The sequence below is a fragment of the Molossus molossus genome, unplaced genomic scaffold, assembly GCF_014108415.1.
Source record: "Molossus molossus isolate mMolMol1 unplaced genomic scaffold, mMolMol1.p scaffold_m16_p_2, whole genome shotgun sequence".
Classification (NCBI taxonomy): domain Eukaryota; kingdom Metazoa; phylum Chordata; class Mammalia; order Chiroptera; family Molossidae; genus Molossus; species Molossus molossus.
This window is the reverse complement of record NW_023425355.1, coordinates 76,013,545-76,035,726: the sequence shown is the minus strand read 5'-3', so window position 1 is coordinate 76,035,726 and position 22,182 is coordinate 76,013,545. Positions and strand designations below refer to the sequence as shown.

Sequence of the window (22,182 nt, the reverse complement as noted above, 5' to 3'; positions counted from 1 at the left end):
AGGGTATTTACTTTGAGAACAGGAATAGGAAAAGGATGCCCACTTTTGCCACTCTTATTTAACATAGTATTGGAAGTCTTAGCCACAGCAATGAGACAAGAAGAAAAAATAAAACGGATCCAAACATGAAAGGAGGAAGTTTATCTGTCATTATTTGCCGATGACATGATACTATATATAGAAAACCCCAAAGACTCCATCAAAAATTTACTCGACTTAGTAAATGAATTTGGCCAAGTAGCAGGATACAAAATTAATGTCAAGAAATCAACGGCATTCTTATACACCAATGATGAACTCTCAGAAAATGAAACTAAAAAAACACTCCCATTTACCATCACTGCAAAACAAACAAACAAACAAACAAACAAAAAACTCAGAAAAACAACTTAAGATACCTAAGAATAAACTTAACCAAAGAAATAAAGGACCTATTTGCAGAAAACTACAGGTCATTGAAAAAAGAATAGAGGGAGATATAAAAAAGTGGAAACATATACTTTGTTCATGGATTGGAAGAATTAACATCATTAAAATGTCTATATTGCCCAAAGCGATGTGTAGATTCCATGCAATTTCCATCAAAATACCAACGACATACTTCACAGAACTAGAACAAGTACTTCAAAAGTTCATATGGAACCAAAAAAGACCTCGAATAGCCACAGCAATCTCAAGAAAGAAGAACAAAGTTGGAGGGATCACATTACCAGATTTCAGGTTATAGTACAAAGCCACTATAATCAAAACAGTATCGTACTGGCACAAGAACAGGCATATAGATGCGTGGAACAGAACAGAGAACCCAGAAATGGACCAAAGGCAGTATGCTCAATTAATATTTTATAAAGTTGGCAAGAGCATACAGTGGCATAAAGACAGCCTCTTTAATAAATGATGTTGGGAAATTTGGACAGCTACATGCAAAAAAATGAAACTAGACCATCAACTTACACCACACACAAGAATAAACTCCAGATGGATAAAAGACTTAAATGTCACTCATGAATCTATAAAAATCCTAGAAGAAACTGTAGGCAACAAAATTTCAGACATTATACCCAGCAGCATTTTCACTGATGCATCACCTAAGGCAACAGAAAGCAAGGAGAAAATGAACACATGGGACTACATCAAACTCAAAAGCTTCTGCACAGCAAAAGATACAACCATCAAAATGGAAAGGCAACCCACTGTATGGGAGAGCATAATTGCCAATGGTATATCAGATAAGGGGTTAATTTCCAATATATAGAAAGTGCTCATACAACTGATCAAAAGGAAGACAAAGAACCCAATTAAAAAATGGGCAGAGGAACTAAGTAGACACCTTTGCAAACAAGATATACAAATGGGTAAGAGACATATTAAGAAATGTTCAACATCACTAATCATCAGAGAGATTTAAATTAAAACAACAATGAGGTATCACCTCACACCTATCAGAATGGCTGCCATCAACAAATCATGAAACAACAAGTGTTGGCCATGGTGTGGAGAGAAGGAAACTCTAGTACACTGCTTGTGGGAATGCAGACTGGTGCAGTCACTATGGAAAACAATATGGTTTGTCCTCAAAAAATTAAAAATTGAACTGCCATTTGATCCAGTGATCCCACTTCTAGGAATATTCCCTTAGAAGCCTGAAACACCAATCAGAAAGAATATATGTATCCCCATGTTCGTAGCAGCACTATTTACAATAGCTAAGATCTGGAAACAACCCAAATGTCCATTAGTAGACAAATGGATAATAAAGCTGTGGTACATATACACAATGGAGTACTATGTAGCTGTAAGAAAAAATATCTCTTATCTTTTGAGACGACATGGAGGGACCTGGAAAGTATTATTCTAAGTGAAACAAGCCAAACAGAGACAGACATGTATCATATGATGTTATTAATTTGTGGAATATAATGAACATAACAGTCTGAGGAATGGGTTAGTCACAGAGAAGTGGAAGTGGTGTACAGACTGACAATCCCCAGTGTAGGGGGTGGTGGGGGAGAGATAAACCACAAAACTTACATGCATGTATGCATGAACAATGGACATGGACAACAAAGCTGGGGATGGGGGCGGAAGGCAGGGAGGGGAGAATCAGTTGGGGAAAAATGAGAAACATCTGTAACAAAAATAAATAAATTCATTAAAAAATCATCTTTATTGTTGAAAGCATCACAGATGTCTCCCTAATTTTCCCTGTAGACCCCCTCTATCCTGCTCCTGCCCCCACAAGGCTTTCACCACACTATTGTCTATGTTTATGAGCTATCCATATATGCATATAAATTCTTAGGTTAATCTCTTCCTGCCCCCCATCCCTTTCTTTTGATATTCATCAGTCTGTTCCCTACTTTCTTGTCTCTGGATCTATTTAGTTTGTCAGTTTATTTTATTCATTTGATTCTATGTATGAGAACATATGATTATTTTATTTCTCTTAATGGCTTATTTTGCTTAGCATAACAGTCTCCAGGCAATAGATCCTTCTTTTTTTACAGCTGCATAGTATTCCATTGTGTAGATGTACTACAGCTTTTTCATCCATTCATCTACTGATGGACATTTTGGCTGTTTCCGGACCTTAGCAATTATAAAGAGTAGTGCTATGTATTTGGGTCGCATTATTATTTCTGATTGGTGTTTTGGGGTTTTTAGTATATATCCTTAGAAGTGAGATCACTGGATCAAATGGCAGCTCCATTTTTTATTTTTTTTGAGGAAACTCCATACTGTTTTCCATAGTGGCTGTACCAGTTTGTGTTCCCACCAGCATTGTGCTTTTCTCCACACCCTTTCCAGCATTTGGTGTTTGATGATTTATTGATGGTAAGCATTCTGATAGGTGTGAGGTGATACCTCATTGTCCTTTTAATTTGCATGTGTCTGATGATTAGTGACCTTGAGCACTTTTTCATATGTCTATTGGCCATCTGTATGTCCTCTTTGGAGATGTGTCTATTCAGGTCCTTTGACCATTTTTTAATGGGAGTTTTTGTCTTCTTGGTGTTGAGTTGTGTAAGTTCTTCATGTATTTTGGAAATTAATCCCTTATCAGATATATCATTTGTGAATGGGTGTTCTCATACAGTGGGTTCTCTTTTTTATTTTGTTGATGGTTGCTTTTGTTGTGCTGAAGCATTTTAGCTTGATATAGACCAATTTATGTATCTTTTTCTTACCCTTGAATATATATCGTCAAAAATATTGCTGTGAGAGAACTTATATGCATGTATGTATGAACAATGGACATGGACAACAAAGCTGGAGACAGGGTGGGGAGGGAGGCAGAGGGAGGAATTAGTGGGGGGAAAAAGGAGAAAAATCTATAACAAAATAAATAAATAAATTTTAAAAAACAATACAAACATTTAGAAAAGAAAAAAAAATATTGCTGTGAGAGATGTCTGACATTTTACTGCCTATGTTTTCTTCTAGGATTTTTATGGTTTTGAATTGTACACATTTAAATTCCCACCAGCAGTGTATGAGAATTCCAGTTATTGGATATATGTGGTGCATATTTCTCCTCCCACTCTGTGACTTGTCTTTTCACCTTACATAGTGTATTTTGCTGAGTAGAAGTCCATAGTTTTAATGTAACCCAGTTTATCAAAGAAAACTTGAAGGTGCTGAGGTAGGTATGTACCAACACAAGAGAATGAAATAGGATACTTCAAGGTAGCTACATGCCAAAGACATTATGTGTTGATAATGATAAGCATTTTATTTTTTTAAATCCTCACCTGAGGATATTTTTCCTTTTTTTGTTGTTCAGATAGAGTGGGAGGGAGAGAGAGGAAGAGACACAGAGAGAGAAATATCAATGTAAAAGAGACCCATTGAGTGGTTGCCTCCCGCATGACCCAACGAGGGCCAGGGACAAACCGCAACCAAGGTACATGACATGCCCATAGCGGGAACCGAACCTGAGTCTCTCAGGACAGCAGGCCGACACTCTAACCACTGAGCCAAACTGGCCAGAGCAATGATAAGCATTTTAGTGGTTCACAATTTTTTTACTCTCCTATACAATATCCCTTATTAATATACGATATCTTTCTTTGTCTCTTATAATGCTTTTTGTCTTGGATTCTGTTTTGTCTGATATTAAAATTGCTTTGCCCTTTCTTTTTATTAGGATTTACCTGAAAAAATCATACTATATCCCTTTATTTTAGCCTCCTGATGTAATTTTATTTTAAGCATCTCTTTTGTCAACAATATCCAAATTATTTTTAACTTCAGACTGAAAATTGTCATTTACCCCATTTCAGATTAATTGCGGTTCCTGATATATTTGGTTTACTTATACCATCTTATTTCATATTTCTAGTTACCATGCTTTCCCTTCGTTTCTCCTATGTCATCTCAGTAACAAGAAGTAGTATGTTTCAGGGCTTGCTAGCTGAGATGGCTGAGTTAAGACAAATAGGCTCTGCCTCAGGGGCTAATTCTGTTTTTAGAGTACCACACAAACACAATTAATAGAAGACACCTTCTATCTTATCTATATGCTCAACGGTAGTACAACTTTCAATAGAAATGCTCACTCGTAAGTACAATTAGAACATGGAAAGTCTGAAAATGAGTAACTGTATCAGACACCTCCTATGCACCACCTCAGTTCCTCCCAGCTTTGCCTGTGTCTTCTCGCAGCACTGTGGTGATCAATTCTGCAGAGACTTTCACTGACCTCAAGTAGGCATGGCCTTGAATGGCTTTGGCTCACAATTGCACTTCATGCCTCTTATTTCCTACCTTGGCACTTCCTAGTTGATGCTGAGCCATGGGATACCACATGAACTTTCTGGGTGTCCTAACACATACAGCCTGGAGATGTGTTCAACCCATAAGCTGAAATTTTGACCAATGGGAGACAAATGTTTATGGACAAATATTTTCACCTCTTTCCCTCTCCTATCCTTAGGCCAGTTCATATGGCTTATTGGAAAACAGTTCCAAGAGATCAGTCAGTTGTAGATGAAGAAAACACTCATCTTATTATTGGTTTTCCTTTCCTCACTGCCAGTCTCCTCTGTCCTTTACTCTTGCTCCCTAGGATTGTTCCTTAATTAATTATCTTGTGTCACAGACTTTTTTTTTTTTCTGGGGAAATCCAGGCTGACAGAGTGACTATGTGGTTTTGGAGTATATTATGGAGTTTTGAGTGACAAATCTAAATTTTTTAATTATATTTTGCATAGGCTAGTATAGGCTAAGATAACAATTAGCTCATGTTCCTTACTGATACTTCAGGAGATAAGGGGAGGACAATCACCAATCAATTGTTGCCAAGTAGACAAAGAAAACAGCCTGAGCTTTAACCTTTGCTACCAATAATCCATTAAGTGCATGATCCAAAAAGGTATCACTTGGTCCTTTTTATTTATTTTTTAAAGAACTTTTTCCTTACTCATGGTGACTACATGGGACGAGCTATAATTTTTGCTGCTACAAACAGTACTAAAGTGTTGAGCCAAATCAAATACTATTTATGTAAAATATTCTTTTTTTTTTTTTTTTTATCCTCACCCGAGGACATTTTTCCATTTTTTGTACAGATAGAGTGGGAGGGAGAGAGAGGAAGGGAGAGAGAAAGAGAAACATCGACGTGAAGGAACACATCGAGTGGCTGCCACCCACACGACCAACCAGGGCCGGGGACAAACTGCAACCGAAGTACGTGCCCTTAGCGGGAACCGAACCCGGGTCTCTCCAGACCGCAGGCCGACGCTCTAACCGCTGAGCCAAACTGGCCAGGGTGTAAAATATTCTTTCAATATGAGATTGTGATAAGTTAACAGTGGTATGTCCAGCCTGGTTTGGGGAAGGGCATACATAACAGGAGTGAGTAAACTCAGTACGGTTTTCCCAATTCTGATTCTGTGCCCTTGACTAAATAACTAGACCTCTCCATGATTTTTCTCATTTGTCCTTGCTCTTGACCCAGTATGTTACTGTTGCTTTCCAGCTTGGTTTGTACATGCAGTGGGAAATGTTGCAGTCCAATCAGCAGTCTCTTGCCCTCAGATAAAGGACTTAAAATTCTGGAAATAGTTTAGTAGCATAAGGATATCCAATGGAAAGGTCCATAGTCTAGGATCTAAGGAACAGTTACTCTGGGACTCATTCACCAATAATTTATTGAGCACCTAGTTTTCAGTCACTGTTGGGTTTGGGGTCTCCCTGGTTCTGAGGCTGGTCTCAGTGCCTGAAACATATGTTCTTCTCCCTCCTTGTTGGTACCTACTCCTCTTTCTTGTTCCTCTCATCTCTATAACAAAAGTTACCATTATGTTTTATTTTGTACTGCCTTCTACCCTAATATATTCACTGATATGAAAACTAAAGTTTGGATAAAAGATGTTCTGTTTAAGAAGTTTACCCCAGAACATGCTAACCTAAAGATATTTTCTTTTTTTTCTCATTCCACAGAAATTCATAGGAAATTGGACAGTAGTGTCTGTAATGTGTTAGCAAAATGAAAAAAAAAAAAGTGTTTGTTGAGAAATGCCTCTTATACCATTAGAAAGGATGGAAGTGACCAAGCTCTTACAGACCTTCACCTATCTGAAAAGGACACAGGAGTGATGTGTAGCTGGGGACATACAGTGACCTTTATTCTAGCCAAAGGGACACAATAGCCAATTAATTGTTATTCTTCTAACTAGAAAGCATGTCCTGGAGAGGAACCTCATGGACAAGGAAAAAGGAAAACAAAAATATCTGAATAATGAAAATCTCCCACCCTGGCTGGTTTGGCTCAGTGGTTGGAGAATTGGCCTGCGGACCAGAGAGTCCTGGGTTCGGTTTCTACTAGGGGCACATACCAAAAAAAAAAAAAAAAAAGAGGACTTCCGGTCAAGATGGCAGTGTAGGTAAACGCGGTATTGCGTCCTCTCACAACCACATCAAAGTTACACCTAAACTACAGAAAAACCATCATTCAAAACTGCCTGAAATCAAGCTGAATGGAAGTCCTACAACTACGAAATTAAAGCAGCAGCCACATAGAGACTGGTAGGAGGGGCGGAGGCGGACAGGCTGGTCCCACACCCACGTGTGGCGGATAAATATCAGAAGGATACCTTGGCTGGGAAGGTCCTCCCGGAGGACTGAGGGTTCCCCATTCCACACCAGGTGCCCCACTCAGGGTTCCAGTGCCAGGAAGAGAAGTCTCCATAACTTCTGGCTGGAAAAAGCAGCGGGAACTGAGGCTCAGGGAAGCTGATGTGGCTGGAGCCCAGGCAGCTCTTTAAAGGACCTGTGCATGGACTTATTGGACTCACTCCCTCTAAGCTTGGAAGGGAGGCAGCTCCAGGGGCACCAGAGACATACAGGGAAGAACTGAGCTGTTTGGCATTGGAGCGAGGGCTGGAGAGGGGCCTTTCTCCAGGACAGACGTGCTGTCAGATGCCTTTGTTCTTTTGGTGAGCCCTTCCCTGGGGCGGCAGACAGCCGCCATATCTGGGACTCTGGCAACCTGGCTCACACTGGTTGCTCCGCCCTGCTGATGCCCTGAGGCCCTGCCCCACCCAACTTCCAGGCCCACCCAAGCTGTTGCCAGTTCCTTAACCATAGGATTGACCTGTCTTGTATCCTCCTTCAGGTTTTTCCTAAATTCTTTCAAACAAGCAGCATCTGGTCTCAGATAGCCCCATACCTCTCATTAAGTAATACACAGAGACAAACACAGGGAGGCAGCCAAAATGAGGAGACAAAGAAACAGGTCCAAAAGAAATGAACAGAACAAAACTCCAGGAAAAGAACTAAGCAAAATGGAGATAAGCAACCTAACAGAGCTGAGTTCAAAATACTACTTATAAGGATGCTCAGTGAACTTAATGAGGGCCTCAAGAGCATAAAAAAGGACCAGTCAGAAATGATGGATGCACAGTCAGAATGAAAGTAGTCCCTCATAGATGTTGAACCAATTAATACATCCTAGGGATTGGTCTGTCCCCTCACTAAGAAATCTGAGGAAATAGAATCCAGGCCAGGTGTCCCAGCTCATCAACCTGCATTCACTCTTTTCTATATTTTAAACTGTTTTGTACCTGCCACTTTTTTTTTTTTTTGCATATCTTCTATTCTTTAAATTTTTTGTACCTCAGAGGAAGATGATCAATGGACTTTTCTTTAATACTGAAATGATCTGAACATTACAGGTGACTTTTCCTCCTTTCTCAATAGGACAAGTGCAGCAGCTGCATTTCATTTTGTTTTTATGCTTTTTTCATCTGTGTGTCAGGTAGATAGCTATAATGCCCTAAGTAAGAGTCCTGCTAATTTTCTACATTTTGCCCTTCTCATATAAGCCTGTGGTGTTAAATTCTCTCCCTAGGATTGCATCTCTATTTTTCTGAAGTTTCAGAGTAGAAAGAGATTCTGTCATTAGCACTGTGTGCTTTTCACAAGCACAATACCAATAATCTTGCATCCAGAGGTAACAAACAAGTAGTTAAAGGACTTGGGTTTTATGGCCCCAATTGCCAAAATATCAGAAAAACATATTCTAGCCTCTGAGAGAAAAATATGCATACTGAACCTAAATTTATTATGTAACTCTTTCAGTGTAATCAATGTAGGAGATCAAAGTTTTGTCAACAAATTTAACATATAAAGTGGTTGACATGTGTGGAGAAGTGCCTATTATATGAGAGATATGAATTTGCCATTCCCCAATTCTGTAGTTACTTGACCTCCACTGCCTATGGTGATAGCAATTTAGTCATGAGTTCAGTTGATGGATTCAGTTTTCTTTGCATTTTGTGGACAGTAGTTAGAAGCATGAGTTTTGGTCAGACAAACTGAATTTCAAGTCCCAGCTCGACAATTTACTTGCCCTTGTGATTTTGAGCTGTGGTTTTCTCATCTTCATGGAATCATGATAATAATAATGGTACTGACCACATATGGTTTATTGAGGATTAATAAGTGAGTAGAACATCATTACTTATTATCTGCCAAATATTATTATTTCTCTTAATATTGTTTCTGGAACTCATCCTGGAAATAAAATGCATGTTTACAAGCTTTGAAAGTATGTTTTATACAGGGCATCATTCAGCCTTTCAAAAGGAAATCCTGTCATATGCAACAACATGGATGAAACTGGAGGACATTATGCTAAATGAAGTAAGCCAGTCACAGAAGGACAAATACTTCATGATTATAAGAGATGGTTAAAACAGTCAAACACATAGAAAGAAAGAATGGGGAAGGGAACATGAGGAGTTGCTGTTCAATGGGTATAGTTTCTGTTTTGCAAGATAAATAAGTTCTGGACATCTTCTGTACAACATAGTGCCTGTGGTTAACAATACTGTGCTGTACACTTCAAAATTTGTTAAAATTATATATCCCATGTTGTGTTCTTTACCACAATAAAATGCATATGTTTTTGAGTGAAAATTAAGATACATAAATATTGCATTTTCCAGTTTAATCTGGTTTAAATGGGAAATTTTAAACCATTAGTAATCCAAAATTAGTTACTTACCTAATTCACAGTTTTTTCCTTCAAATCCAACTTGACACCAACATTCATAGGAATTAATGTCATCTTTGCATAGGCCACCATTTAAACATGGATTGGACTCACACTGATCTCCATCTTTGAGATAGATTAAGATGTTGAATTAGAAGATAAATTGTTTAGAATACCCAGTCCTTCCTGCACAGACTTGACTCGTGGGAGGGGAACTTGATTTTAGGGTCAGAGAAGAACTGTTGACCTGGAAGCCAGCTGTTTATAGGATGCACATAGTGAGAAGAATTTTCAGTCCTTTCTTATAAAATTGTGGCAGAGTAAATTTCAAATCAAATCACATCACTTCAATAATTACTATCTATATGTCATGCAAGGCCTGCTCTATCATAGGGTCTTACACTGCAAGCTGAGCCAGCTAACATATGGCACTTTAGTTCAAAGAACTGGTGGCCAATGCATGAAGCAAATGCATCCTCTTCTTTGGGTTAACATTTAATTTTTAAGTATAATACACAGTTATAGTTCAAAACAATAGAAAAGATGCCAGAAACATCTGTTGTTGCTTAAAGATACTCTGTCTGTGAGTTAGGTCCCAAATGGTCTAGGTAAAGTGAGAAATAACTTTCAATAAAAAGAATTGAAAAAGAAAATAATCTGAAAACGTTCCTTTTTATGTATAGATTGGCTATATTTTCTTTCTACTTTTCCTAAAATTTCTATATTCATAGAGTTCTTGAAAGCCTTTGAAGAGACCAGTGGTAAAAAACAAACAAAAAACAGGAAGAAGAAATAGGCAAGAGAGGAAGAAAGGGTCAGGATGAGAAAGAAAGCTTTAAGTTTGGTTTCTTAGAGCTCTTCCTCCACCCATACTTCTAAGGAAGCTTCATGAGAAAGGGATGAATAGGACCAGAAGGTAGACTGGTATGCACTTTGAGCTAAGATAAATAGTCCTAAGGAAAAAATGGGAGCTAAATCAGCAAGACAATATATGAGAAACAAAACAGTAGAAGATGAAGATGACATAAGAATGAAAGAATGAGAGAAAGGGGTCAAATAATTTCTAATTATCCATCATAGAGCAAAACTCCCTGTCATCTAGCATGTAGATCCCTACCACCTCTGGGGAGAGCAGTAGCATGTATCCAGGTCCCATTGACCAAGGAATAATCTCCCTTCTTAGAAATAGTCCCTCTCTGGAAAGTGTGCTTCCTATAAAAATTAGACCTTGTCCTCTCTGCCCCTTGATCCAGTGTGCTTTTGTACAAATACTTCAATTTGTTCCAATTCTATAAAAACAAAATATGTTCTCTCTGGTTTATTATTATTGGTATTCAGAACTGGTCTAAGAAACTAGCTACATTTGCACTTTATATTATAGACCAATGGATCTGAATTATTTAGGATGTTTCATTGAAAGGGTCTGGGCTTGCAGCCAGCTACACAGCAACTTATTTGCTGAGACATATCTTTAAAATGAGTATCATTTTATCCTACTTTTAGTCCTCCTTTGGGTGCTCGTCTGTGTGTACTTTGGGCTGAGGCAAAACTACAGACAGTAGGGGTCAAAGACAAGGGACCAGACCTTGCCAAGTGACAGTTTCCTGTTTAACGCTATTAGGTTGGTGTTTAATGAATAACTGCATTTAAATGTGAAGACTGGGAGGGGTAATATTGAAGTCAAGGCTTTGGGCTTTAGAAAATGTGGGTTCTTTCCTGGGCTTCATGACTCCCTAGCAGGGTGATCTTTGGGAAGTCTTTTAATCTCCCTAAGCCTCAGTTTCCTCCTCTGTAAAATGGGGTTAATAATACTTTGTTCACAGTGTTGGTATGAGAGTTAAGTGTGATAAACACTCTATAAACTGCAAAGTACTTGACAGATGCTGGTTAATGTGGTTGAATAGTATTTCTTCTTCACCCAGGCTCTTTATGTGGTAAGTTGATGGTACAGAGTAGGGCAGAAGTAAGGGGACTGTGTCCCTGATGTATGTGGCAGCCCACAAATGAGAAATAGCATAGGCTATTTGGGGGTAATTAGGAATCTCAGTTGCAAGTGAAAAGAGGCATGGAGTTATTATATTTTTGTTTACTGTTCTTGTTTGTGGTGTTTTTTTTTTTTTTTTTTTTCGGTAGACAAAACTGTAGTGACAGAATCATGTCCTTAATGTTTCCCAGGTATCTTTACCTGAGATACAATAACCACTGCCTGTGACCTAGAAGGCAGGAGCCCAACTTCAAAATATGGGTCTTAAGAGGTACTGACCTACCTCTGCTAGGGTATGGGAAGTCAGGTAAAGGGGGTAGGCAATGAAGGAATAATGGGAGTTTAAATGCAGCCAAGAATCTTTTTTGGGGGAAGTTTAGGAATTGGTGTGCTTTAAAAATATACCACAAGATTTGAAATTTTAAATATAGTAGAAATAGAGAATGAAAAGACTTGTTTGGACTAACTGTAGGGAATTACTCAGTAGATAATTGGCATGGTAGTATTCATTACCAAGAATAAAGAAAGGCAGATAAAGCAAATGTAATGGAGGGAACCTCTTCTTCCCTCATGATTTAAAAACAAAAGTTGAGAAATTATGACTTAAGAGAGTATGAACAAGTCCAACAATGTCTCCAGAATAGGAACTGGAAACTAGAACTGGATCTCAAATTGTTGGAACTCAGTGAATTTGCTGCCCAAGTAAATCTACCTATAACATTTACACTGTCACAAAATCCTGCAGCTGGATTTTAAATTAACTTTAAAGCTTAGTTGTCATTAAAGTTTTGCATTTTCCTCATTTTGGTAAATTTCTTTTAAAAATATTAACTCGGTGCTTCTTTACTTGTAAGAAAGTGCTTTGAGCTAGTAGGAATGCATCAATAAACAAAACAATTGAATACCCCTACCAACATGAAGGTTGTTGTCAAGTGAGGTGGGGAAAATAAATAATAAATAGTATCAGTAAGAACATGATATAATACCTCAGATAGTGAAAAGTGCTATGAAAAATAATAGAGAAGTATATGGTGACTAAAGTGAAGGAGTTATGGTGGGCAGGTTGAACTATTAATAGATGATTAAGGTAGGCTTCATTGAGATGATGAAATTTAGGCAAAGACCCAAAGGAGGTGAGGTGGCAAGCCTAGAGAAACCTAGCAGAAGAGCATTCCACATTAAAGGAACAACTAGATCAAAGACCGAATTGGGAGCTTTCCTAGAGTGTACAAAAAGCATTAGGGAGGCCAGGATGGCTGAAGTCTAGTAAGTGAGGCAAGAGCAATAGGACATGAAATGGGAGGGGCAATGGGAAGGGATGGACAAGGCAATTGTGGAGGGCCTTATAAGCTATCATAAGGAGGAGGACCTTTAAGTAATACACATTTAAGTCAATGAACATTCTCTGATTCTCTACTGGGGATTGCAAACTCTCATTCAGTTCCAAGATGCAATCATCTCTGTTTCTTCCTTCCAGCTTTCTTTTTGAAGCCCCAGGGATGAGTAAGCTTATCTGCCAACTGATATCTCCCATGCTGGCATAAACCTATAGTATATCTCCATTCAATCTTGAATACAAAAATGGAAATTATTTAGCTCAGCTCTTTTAACTGAGTTTAATATATTATATACTTACACAGAGAAAACAATACATAATTCTCAAATGTTTCATATACAAGCTAGAGCATAAAATGAATTGCTTACCAACATATTGCTTCCAAAATTCAGTCTATAAAGAAAAAGAGAAGAAGTTAATGGTGGTATTTAAAATGTTTTGGATTTGGTTCCTTCTCTTTTATAGTATTTATAATGTACATATATGTATAGATATTTTTAAATTACAAAGAGAAGTTTCTCTTTTTTTACATTTACTATTCATTGCATCTGAAGAATGTTATGTGGAAATACTCACAGTTTTTTCAGTGTTTTCAAAAACTTCTCGTGCTTCTTCAAAACTGCACTTTTCTTCTATACATTCTCTCTCAAGGTTCCCTTGAACAAACTCTTCCAATTTACCTGAATTATATCTCTTTGGCCGATTCAGAATTTTGGTGGCATTTTCACGATCAAGAAAAACTGAAATTTAAAAGAACTATTTTTTATCTTTAGGAAAAAGAAGACATCATGAAAATTAAATACACATCTTAATGAAGGTTTTGTTATAATCCAAATAATCCCAAAGCCAATTTATCTTTGGGGCATGGAGCCAAAATGTATGCTGTTTTCATGGTACTGTATACACATAGATATTTCGGAATTAAAATTCAATTATACTTTTAGTCAAAAGAGACCCTGTAATAAAAGGTCAGATTTTCAATCATATTTGAATTTACTTTGGATGAAAAAGAAAGTTCTTAAATAAGCAGTTAACTTCACACTGTCATCATTTGAAAATAGCCAATTGCAGATGTTTCCAAGATGATCCATTACCCTTGCTGGGCTGTGTTTTTAGGATGCAGTTGCCCAAATCATTTTGCAACAAATTTCTCTTGGAAGAATGGAAGCCTATTTGTGGTCCTACTGCAAATGCAACCCCAGCTTCTATCACTAACTTTTAAAGAAAAACCACTGCATTTTTTTTTTTTTTTAATTTTTAGATTCGCAACACCTTCATTGACATGTATTATAGGAATTCAGTGATGTAAGTCTTTCACTAAGATTCAGGATGTGGTTTATTTTAGCTATGACTGCCTAGCCTATAGAGACACACCTGAGCTCTAGAGGATTGAGTTCTCTAACTTAATTCTCCTCCTCCCTCCTTCCCTCCCCACTTTCAAATCTTAATCTCTCTCTTTCTGTCTCTCTCTATATAGATATACAAATAGATATAGATGTGTTATTTATATCCATATCTATAATTAATAACAGGAACCCAATAAGTTGCCTGGAGTTGTTTCTTTCTTTAAGGGACTGATATCATCTCAACAGGACCAGGTGCTTATAAGATGAACTTTTTAGGGCATTTTTGGATTGCTTTCTCAATAACTCTAGAAAAAAAAGAATAAGAAAAGAAACAAACTAAACCATATACTCCTATTTTCATTGCAGCTCTTTACATTATGGATCCTTCTAGTCCCTTGACAACCTCACTTTTCTTTTTTTCAGCAAATACTCTTGGGTTTCACTTTTTTTCCTAAATTTAGCTTAGACTTCTCTTTGCCTGCCAGCTTTCTCAATTCCATTCACTCTTTCTTCAGTGCTGTAATATCCTCCAATCCGAACCATTAGATCAGTGTGGCCATCTGCTGCCTTCCTTCCCTTCTGAGGCAGCTGAGCACCGAGGGAAATTCCCAAGCTGTGGGTGGATGCCATCACATATTGATGCCTCCCAGATTCCACCAGGACCTCTTCCCTGCTGGGAAATTCATTTGCTAAACTCTGGGTATATCTACAATAACATCTACGTCAGCATCCATTGACAATGTGATCTAGTGGAAAAAAGAGTTTTGGAGTCAGTTCAGACATATCTGGATTTGAATCCACAACCTGCTGGCTGTGGGATCTTAGGCAAGTCACATAATTCTTGAAGCTTAACTTAGTTCAATATAAAATGAGTATACCAGTAATTTAATAAGGTGTGGCTCAGTGGTTCATGGGTTGAACATTGTCCCATGCATCAAGAGGTCACCAGTTTGATTCCTGGTCAGGGCACATGCCAAGGTTGTGGGCCAGATTCCCAGTAGGGATATACATGAGGTGGCCAATCAATGTTCTCTCACATCGATGTTTCTATCTCTCTCTCCCTCTCCCTTTATCTCTAAAAACCAATAAAGAAAAAAATAAGTAGAGAGTCCAACATGGTGGTGGGCAGGACTAGAATGAGGGTGAGTGTTAGTGGGTGAGCATGTGTGAGAGAGTCTGCACGGACATGAGTGTGGGTGGACAGCTGCCTGAACCCACGGTGAACCCTTTGCATGCCCTGTGTGGAGGGAGCTACCAGCAGCAGAAGCACACTTCTAGCCAGGTGCTTCTCCCTACACCAGATCAGAAAGTGCACCATTTTGGAGATTCATGTGGTTCTCCTAGGGAGGAGGTTGCAGGGAACTGCACAGACCCAGAGACCTAGGTCACAAATAGACACTTCCAGCCCCACTGCCCCTCCCTTGGCAGCAGAGTGCTCCATTGCCCCAGTGGACTCACCAATAACAGAAGACCCTGTCACCCCCACAAGATCCACCAACAGCAGAGGGGCTCACAGTCCCTGTCATCCCACCAGAGGGGCTCACCTCGCCTGTGGGACCTGCCAGCATCAGAGGGGACCACCTCACCTAGGGGACCCACCAGCAGAAGAAGGCCCTGCTTTACCCAAAAGACCTGCCAATAACACAGAGTGACCAGCCCTATTGCATCCAAAAGCTGCCATCACAGCAGGCTTCTGGCAGCAAAGAGCCTCTGGCCCTGCTGGAGCCACTGAGAGCTGCTAGCATGCTTAGACAACTAGACTGGATAAAAGATCAAGCATGCATGACCCAATGCAACCTGATGTCCCTGGATGCAGTGACCTGCTCCTGTGACCACGCCCACCCCACCTTGTCCCAGACAATGAGACCTATAAAAAGATTAGATACAGAAACAACACCCAAATGAAAGAAAAGGAGGAATTGCCAGAAAAGAAAAGAAATGATGTGGAGGTAAGCAAGTTATCAAATAAGGAATTCAAAGAAATGGTTATAAGGGTGTTCAAACAACTTAGTGATAATTACAAGCAACTTATAAAGAACTCAGTGGAAATTACATCTGCATGAAAGAGGTAGAAGGTATAAATATCAATCAAGTGGAAATGAAGAATGACATGCTGAAATAAAAAAATACCCTGGAAGGATACAATGGTAGATTAGAAGAAGCTGAAGATGGAATCAGTGAATTACAATACAAGGTAGAAAACAACATCTAATTAGAGGAGCTAAAAGAAAAAAAAAAATAGGAGGAGAGTTTAAGGGACCTTTGGGATAATGCAAAATGCAACATCATTCACATCATAAGTGTACCAAAAGGAGAAGAGTAGCATAAAGAAAGAGAATATGTTTGAAGAAATAATGACAGCAAACTTCCCTAACATGGTGAAGAAAAAGTCACACAAATCCAAGAAAAACAAAAGGTCCCAATTAACATGAATCCCAAAAGAAACACACCTAGACACATCATAATTAAAATGGCAAAAGTTAAAGACAAAGAAAGAATATTACAGGCAGCGAGAGAGACAGAAAGTTACCTACAAGGGAGCTCCCATTAGAATGTCAGCTGATTTGTCAATAGAAACACTACAGGCCAGGTGGCAGTAGCGTGAAGTATGCAAAGAAATTAAAAGCAAGGAACTGAATCCAAGACTACTCTATCCAGTAAGGCTATCATTCAAAATTGAAAGGGAAATAAAGAGATTAAGAGACAAAAAAAAAAAAAAAAAAAAAGGTTCAAGGAGATTCTACCACCAAGCTAACATTGCAAAAAATGCTAAAAGGACTTGAAGAAGAAGAAGAAGAAGAAGAAGGAGGAGGAGGAGGAGGAGGAGGAGGAGGAGGAGGAGGAGGAGGAGGAGGAGGAGAAGAAGAAGAAGAAGAAGAAGAAGAAGAAGAAGAAGAAGAAGAAGAAGAAGGGAACACAGGCATAAAGAATAAAAATGGCAAAAAGTAAGTACCTATTAATAAGAACCTTATATATAAATGACTAAATGCTCTAATCAAAGACATAAGGTACCAGAACAGATATGAAAACAAAGCACATGTTTATGTTGTCTACAAGAGAACCACCTCAAAATAAAAGACTCACACAGGATAAAAGTAAAGGGATGGAAAGAAATTTTCTTGAAATTAAAAATAAATGAATAGAAAAGCAGGGGAAGCAATACTCATATCTGATAAAATAGACTTTAAAATGAAGACCACAATAAGAAACCAAAAAATCCACTACATAATATTAAAATGATCAATCTAACAAGGGGACATAACCCTAGTATACATATATGTACCCAATATAAGAGCACCAAAATATATTTTAAAACATCTGGTGGATTTCAATGGAGAGGTCAACAGCAATAAAATCATAGTGAGGGAATTAAACACCCCACTGACAAAACTGGATAGATCTTCTAGACAAAAAAATAAACAAGGGAATAGAGAATTTAAGTGACACACTAGATCAGATGTATTTAAGTAATATTTAAAGAACATTTCACTATACAGCTGTAGAATATACATTCTTCTCAAGTGTGCATGGGACATTCTAAAAAGCAACCCCACGTTAGGATACAAACTAAGTCTCTACAAATTCAAGAAGATTGAAATCAGCCTGGGTGGTGTTGCTCAGTGGTTTGAGCATCGTCCCATGAACTGAGAGGTCCTGGTTTGATTCCCAGTCTGGGCACATGCCTAGGTTGTGGGCTTGATCCTCAGTAGGGGGCATGCAGGAGGCAGCTGGTCGATATATCTCTCTCACATTGGTGTTTCTCTCTCTCCCTTCCTCTCTCTCTAAAAAATAAATAAAAATGCCCTGGCCGGTTTGGCTCAGTGGTTGGAGCAGCAGCCTGCAGACCAGAGACTCCCAGGTTCTGTTCCCTCTAGGGGCACATACCAAAAAAAAAAAAAAATCAATTAAAAACATTTTTTTGGTATATATATATATATATATATATATATATATATATATATCCCAAAATTATATCAAGCATCTTCTCCGGGAACTATGGCATAGTCTGGAAATAAATTACAATAAAAATGTCAAAAAACAATCAAACACATGGAGGCTAAATAACATGTTACTAAATAATGAATGAGTTACCAATGAGATCAAGAAAAAATTTTTTAAAAATTCCTGAAAATTAATAAAAATGAACACACAACAACACAAAATCTATGGGACACAACACAGCAAAAGCAGTCCTGAGAGGGAAGTTCATAGCATTAGAGACCTACATCAAGAAACAAGAAAAATTTGTAATGAACTTTCTAATCCTACAATTTAAAGAATTTGAAAGAGAACAAAAAGAAAAATCCAATGTAAGTAGGAAGAAGGAGCTAGTAAAGGGCAGAGTGGAAATAAATGATATGGAGTCTAGAAAACAATACAAAAGATCAATGAAAACAAGAGCTGCAGCTTTGAAAAGATAAACAAGATTGATCAAACTTTAGCCAGCCTTACCAAGAAACAAAGAGAGAAGACCCAAATAAATAAAATAAGAAATGAAAGAGGTGAAGTAACAACTGACATCACAAAAATAAAAAAGGATTGTAAGAAAATACAATGCCAATAAATTGGAACACCTAGGTGAAATGGACACCTTCCTAGAATCATACAATCTTTCAAAACTCAACCAGGAAGTCAGAAAACATGAACAGACCAATAACAACAAAGGAAATTGAAGCAGTAATCAAAAACTTCTAGGAAACAAAAGCCCTGGTTTGGTCAGCTTCACAGGGAAGTTTTACCGAACATTCAAAGAACTAACCCCTCTTCTCCCAAACCTATTCAAAAAAATTCAAGAGGAAGGAAGACTTCCAAGCTCTTTTTATGAAGCCAGCATAATTCTAAATCCAAATCAGATAAAGACACTACAAAGAAAGAAACTATAGGCCTATCATCCTGATAAACATAAATGCCAAAATTGTCAACAAAATCTTAGCAAATTGAACCAAGCAATGTATTAAAAAAATTATACACCATGACCAATTGGGATTTATTCCAGGGATGCAAGGCTGGTACAATATTCAAAAATCAATAAATGTGATACATCACATAAACACAATGAAAGATAAAAATCATGATCATATCAATAGACGCTCAAAACGCATTCGACAAAATCCAGCATCCATTTCTGATAAAAACGCTCAGTAATCTGGGAATAGAGGGATCATATCTCAACGTAATAAAGGCCATATATGAAAAACCTACAGCCAACATCATACTCAATGGGCAAAAACTAAAAGCAGTTTCCTTAAGAACAGGAACAAGATAGGGATGCCCACTTTTGCCACTCTTATTTAACATAGTACTGGAAGTCTTAGCCACAGTAATCAGACATGAAGAAAAAAATAAAAGGAATCCAAATTGGAAAGGAGAAAGTGAAACTGTCATTACTTGCAGATGACATGATACTATACGTAGAAAACCCTAAAGACTCCATCAAAAATTTACTAGACTTAATAAATGAATTTGGCAAAGTAGCAGGATACAAAATTAACGTCAAGAAATCGATGGCAGATTTTTAAAAAAAAATTTTTTTATTGCTTTTAGAGAGAAAGGAAGGGAGAGAGAAAGAGAGAAAGAAAAACGATGAGAGAGAACATCAATTGGCCGTCTTCTGCGTGCCTCCCACTGGGGATTTGGCACACATCCTGGGCATGTGCCCTGACTAGAAATTGAACCGGTGACCTCTTGGTGCATGGGTCAATGCTCAACCACTGAACCACACTGGCCGGGCTCAATGGCAGTTTTATACATCAAAAATGAACACTCATAAAGAGCAACTAAAATAACAATATTATTTACCATTGCAACAAAAAAGTTAAGATACCTAAGAATTAACTTAAGCAAGGAGGTTAAAGACCTGTTCTCAGAAAACTACAGGACATTAAAATTAGAAATACAGGAAGATCTAAAAAAGTGGATGCATGTTCATAGACTGGAAGAATCAGCATCATTAAAATGTCCATACTACCCACAACAATCTACAGATTGAATGCAATCCCTATTAAAACACCAATGGCATATTTCACAGAGCTAGGACCAATACTCCAAAAGTTTTATGGATCCCGAAAAGACCCTGAATAGCCACAGCAATCTTGAAAAAGAAGAACAAAGTTGGAGAGATCACAATACCAGATATCAGGTTATACTACAAAGCCTTTGTAATCAAAACATCCTGGTACTAGCACAAGAACAAGCACATAGATCAATGGAACAGAACAGAGAACTCAATAATTGTCCCAAGACACTGTGCTCAATTAATATTCAACAAATGAGGCAAGAGCATATGATGGATTAAAGACAGTCTCTTCAATAGATGGTGTTGGGAAAATTGGATAGGTACATGCAAAAAAATGTAGCTATATCACCAACTTACTCCATATACAAGAATAAACTCAAAATGGATAAAAGACTTAAATATAACTGTGAAACCATAAAATTTTAGAAGAAAATATAGGCAGCAACATCTCAGATATCACATATAGCAGAATTTTCACTGATATATTGCCTAGGGCAACAAAAAAAAAGAGAAAAATTAATAAATGGAACTACATCAAACTAAAAAGCTTCTGCACCGCCAAAGTAATCAGCATCAAAATGAAAATGTAACCCACTGTATGGGAGAACAAATTTGCCAATGATACATCAGATAAGGGGTTAATATTCAAATGCATACAGTACTCATAACAGCTCAACCAAAAGAAGGCAAACTATCTAATTAAAAAATGGACAGAGACCATTAATATGTCCTGTTTGGAGAGGTTTTTATTCAAGTCCTCTGCCCATTTTTATTTATTTATTTTAAGGTAGGTTTTTTATTTTTATTTTTTTATTGATTTCAGAGTGAGGGAGGGAAGAGGGAGAGAGAGATAAAAACATTGATGAGAGAGAATATCAATCAGCCGCCTCCTGCATGCCCTGACTGGGGATCAGGCCCACAACCTGGGTATGTGCCCTGACAGGAATCGAAACCAGCGACCTCTTGGTGTATGGGTCGACACTCAACCACTGAGCCATACTGGCCGGGCCCTCTGCCTATTTTTAATTGGATTCTTTGTTTTCCTTGTGTTGAGTTGTATAAGTACTCTATATATTTTGAAAATTAACCCCTTATCTAATTTATCATTGGCAATTATGTTCTCCCATACAGTGTGTTTCCTTTTCATTTTGATGCTTGTTATTTCTTATGTGAAAAAGCTTTTTAGTTGGATTTAGTCCCACTTACTAGTTTTTTCTTTGTTTCTTTTGCCTGCTAATCACCAGAGAGACACAAATTAAAACAACTATGAGGTATTACCTCAGATCTGCCAGAATAGCTCCCATCAACAAATCATCAAACAAGTGCTGACCAGGGTATGGAGAAAAGGGGACTCGAGTACACTGCTGGTGGGAATGCAGACTGGTGCAGCCACTATGAAAAACACTATGGTGTTACCTCAAAAAGTTAAAATTTGATCTTCCATTTGAACCAGTGATCCCACTTCTAGGAATATACCCTAAGAAGCCTGAAACACCAACCAGAAAGAATATATGTACCCCCATGTTCATAGCAGCACTATTTACAATAGCTAAGATCTGGAAACAGCCCAAGTGTCCATCAGTAGATGAATGGATAAAAAAGCTGTGGTACATATACACAATGGAGTACTATGCAGCTTTAAGAAAGAAAGATCTCTTATCCTTTGAGACTACATGGAGGGACCTGGAAAGTATTATGCTAAGCAAAATAAGCCAGTGAGAGAAAGACAAGTGTCATATGATCTCACTTATTTGTGGAATATAATAAACAAAATATGCCAACAAACAAAATAGACCCAGAGACATGGAAGTAGGGAACAGACGAACAAACCTCTGAGGGATAGGGTGTGGGTAGGTGGGAAGAAATAAACCAAAGAACTTATATGCTTATAGGCATAACCAGTTGACTCAGGCAACAGTGCAGTGAAGGCAAAGGGGAGAGTAGTGGGAGTAGGGTGGGGCATGTCAAAGGGGGTAAAAAGGAGAGACATCTGTAATACTT

At 38.0% G+C, this 22,182-nt stretch overlaps 1 protein-coding gene across 2 annotated transcripts in view; it reads right to left on the bottom strand.

The window, feature by feature from the left end:
- The window catches only part of F9 (coagulation factor IX), a 48,116-nt gene that overhangs the window by 21,187 nt on the left and 4,747 nt on the right, over positions 1-22,182 (bottom strand). Inside the window, exons 2-4 of one of the 2 annotated variants that reach the window (XM_036271071.1) lie at positions 13,396-13,559; positions 13,188-13,212; positions 9,512-9,625 (exon numbers count right to left, since the gene is read on the bottom strand). In XM_036271071.1, coding sequence (XP_036126964.1) covers positions 9,512-9,625; positions 13,188-13,212; positions 13,396-13,559 — 303 coding nt within the window. The remainder of the gene's footprint in view (positions 1-9,511; positions 9,626-13,187; positions 13,213-13,395; positions 13,560-22,182) is intronic. The other variant, XM_036271072.1, reaches the window with a different exon arrangement.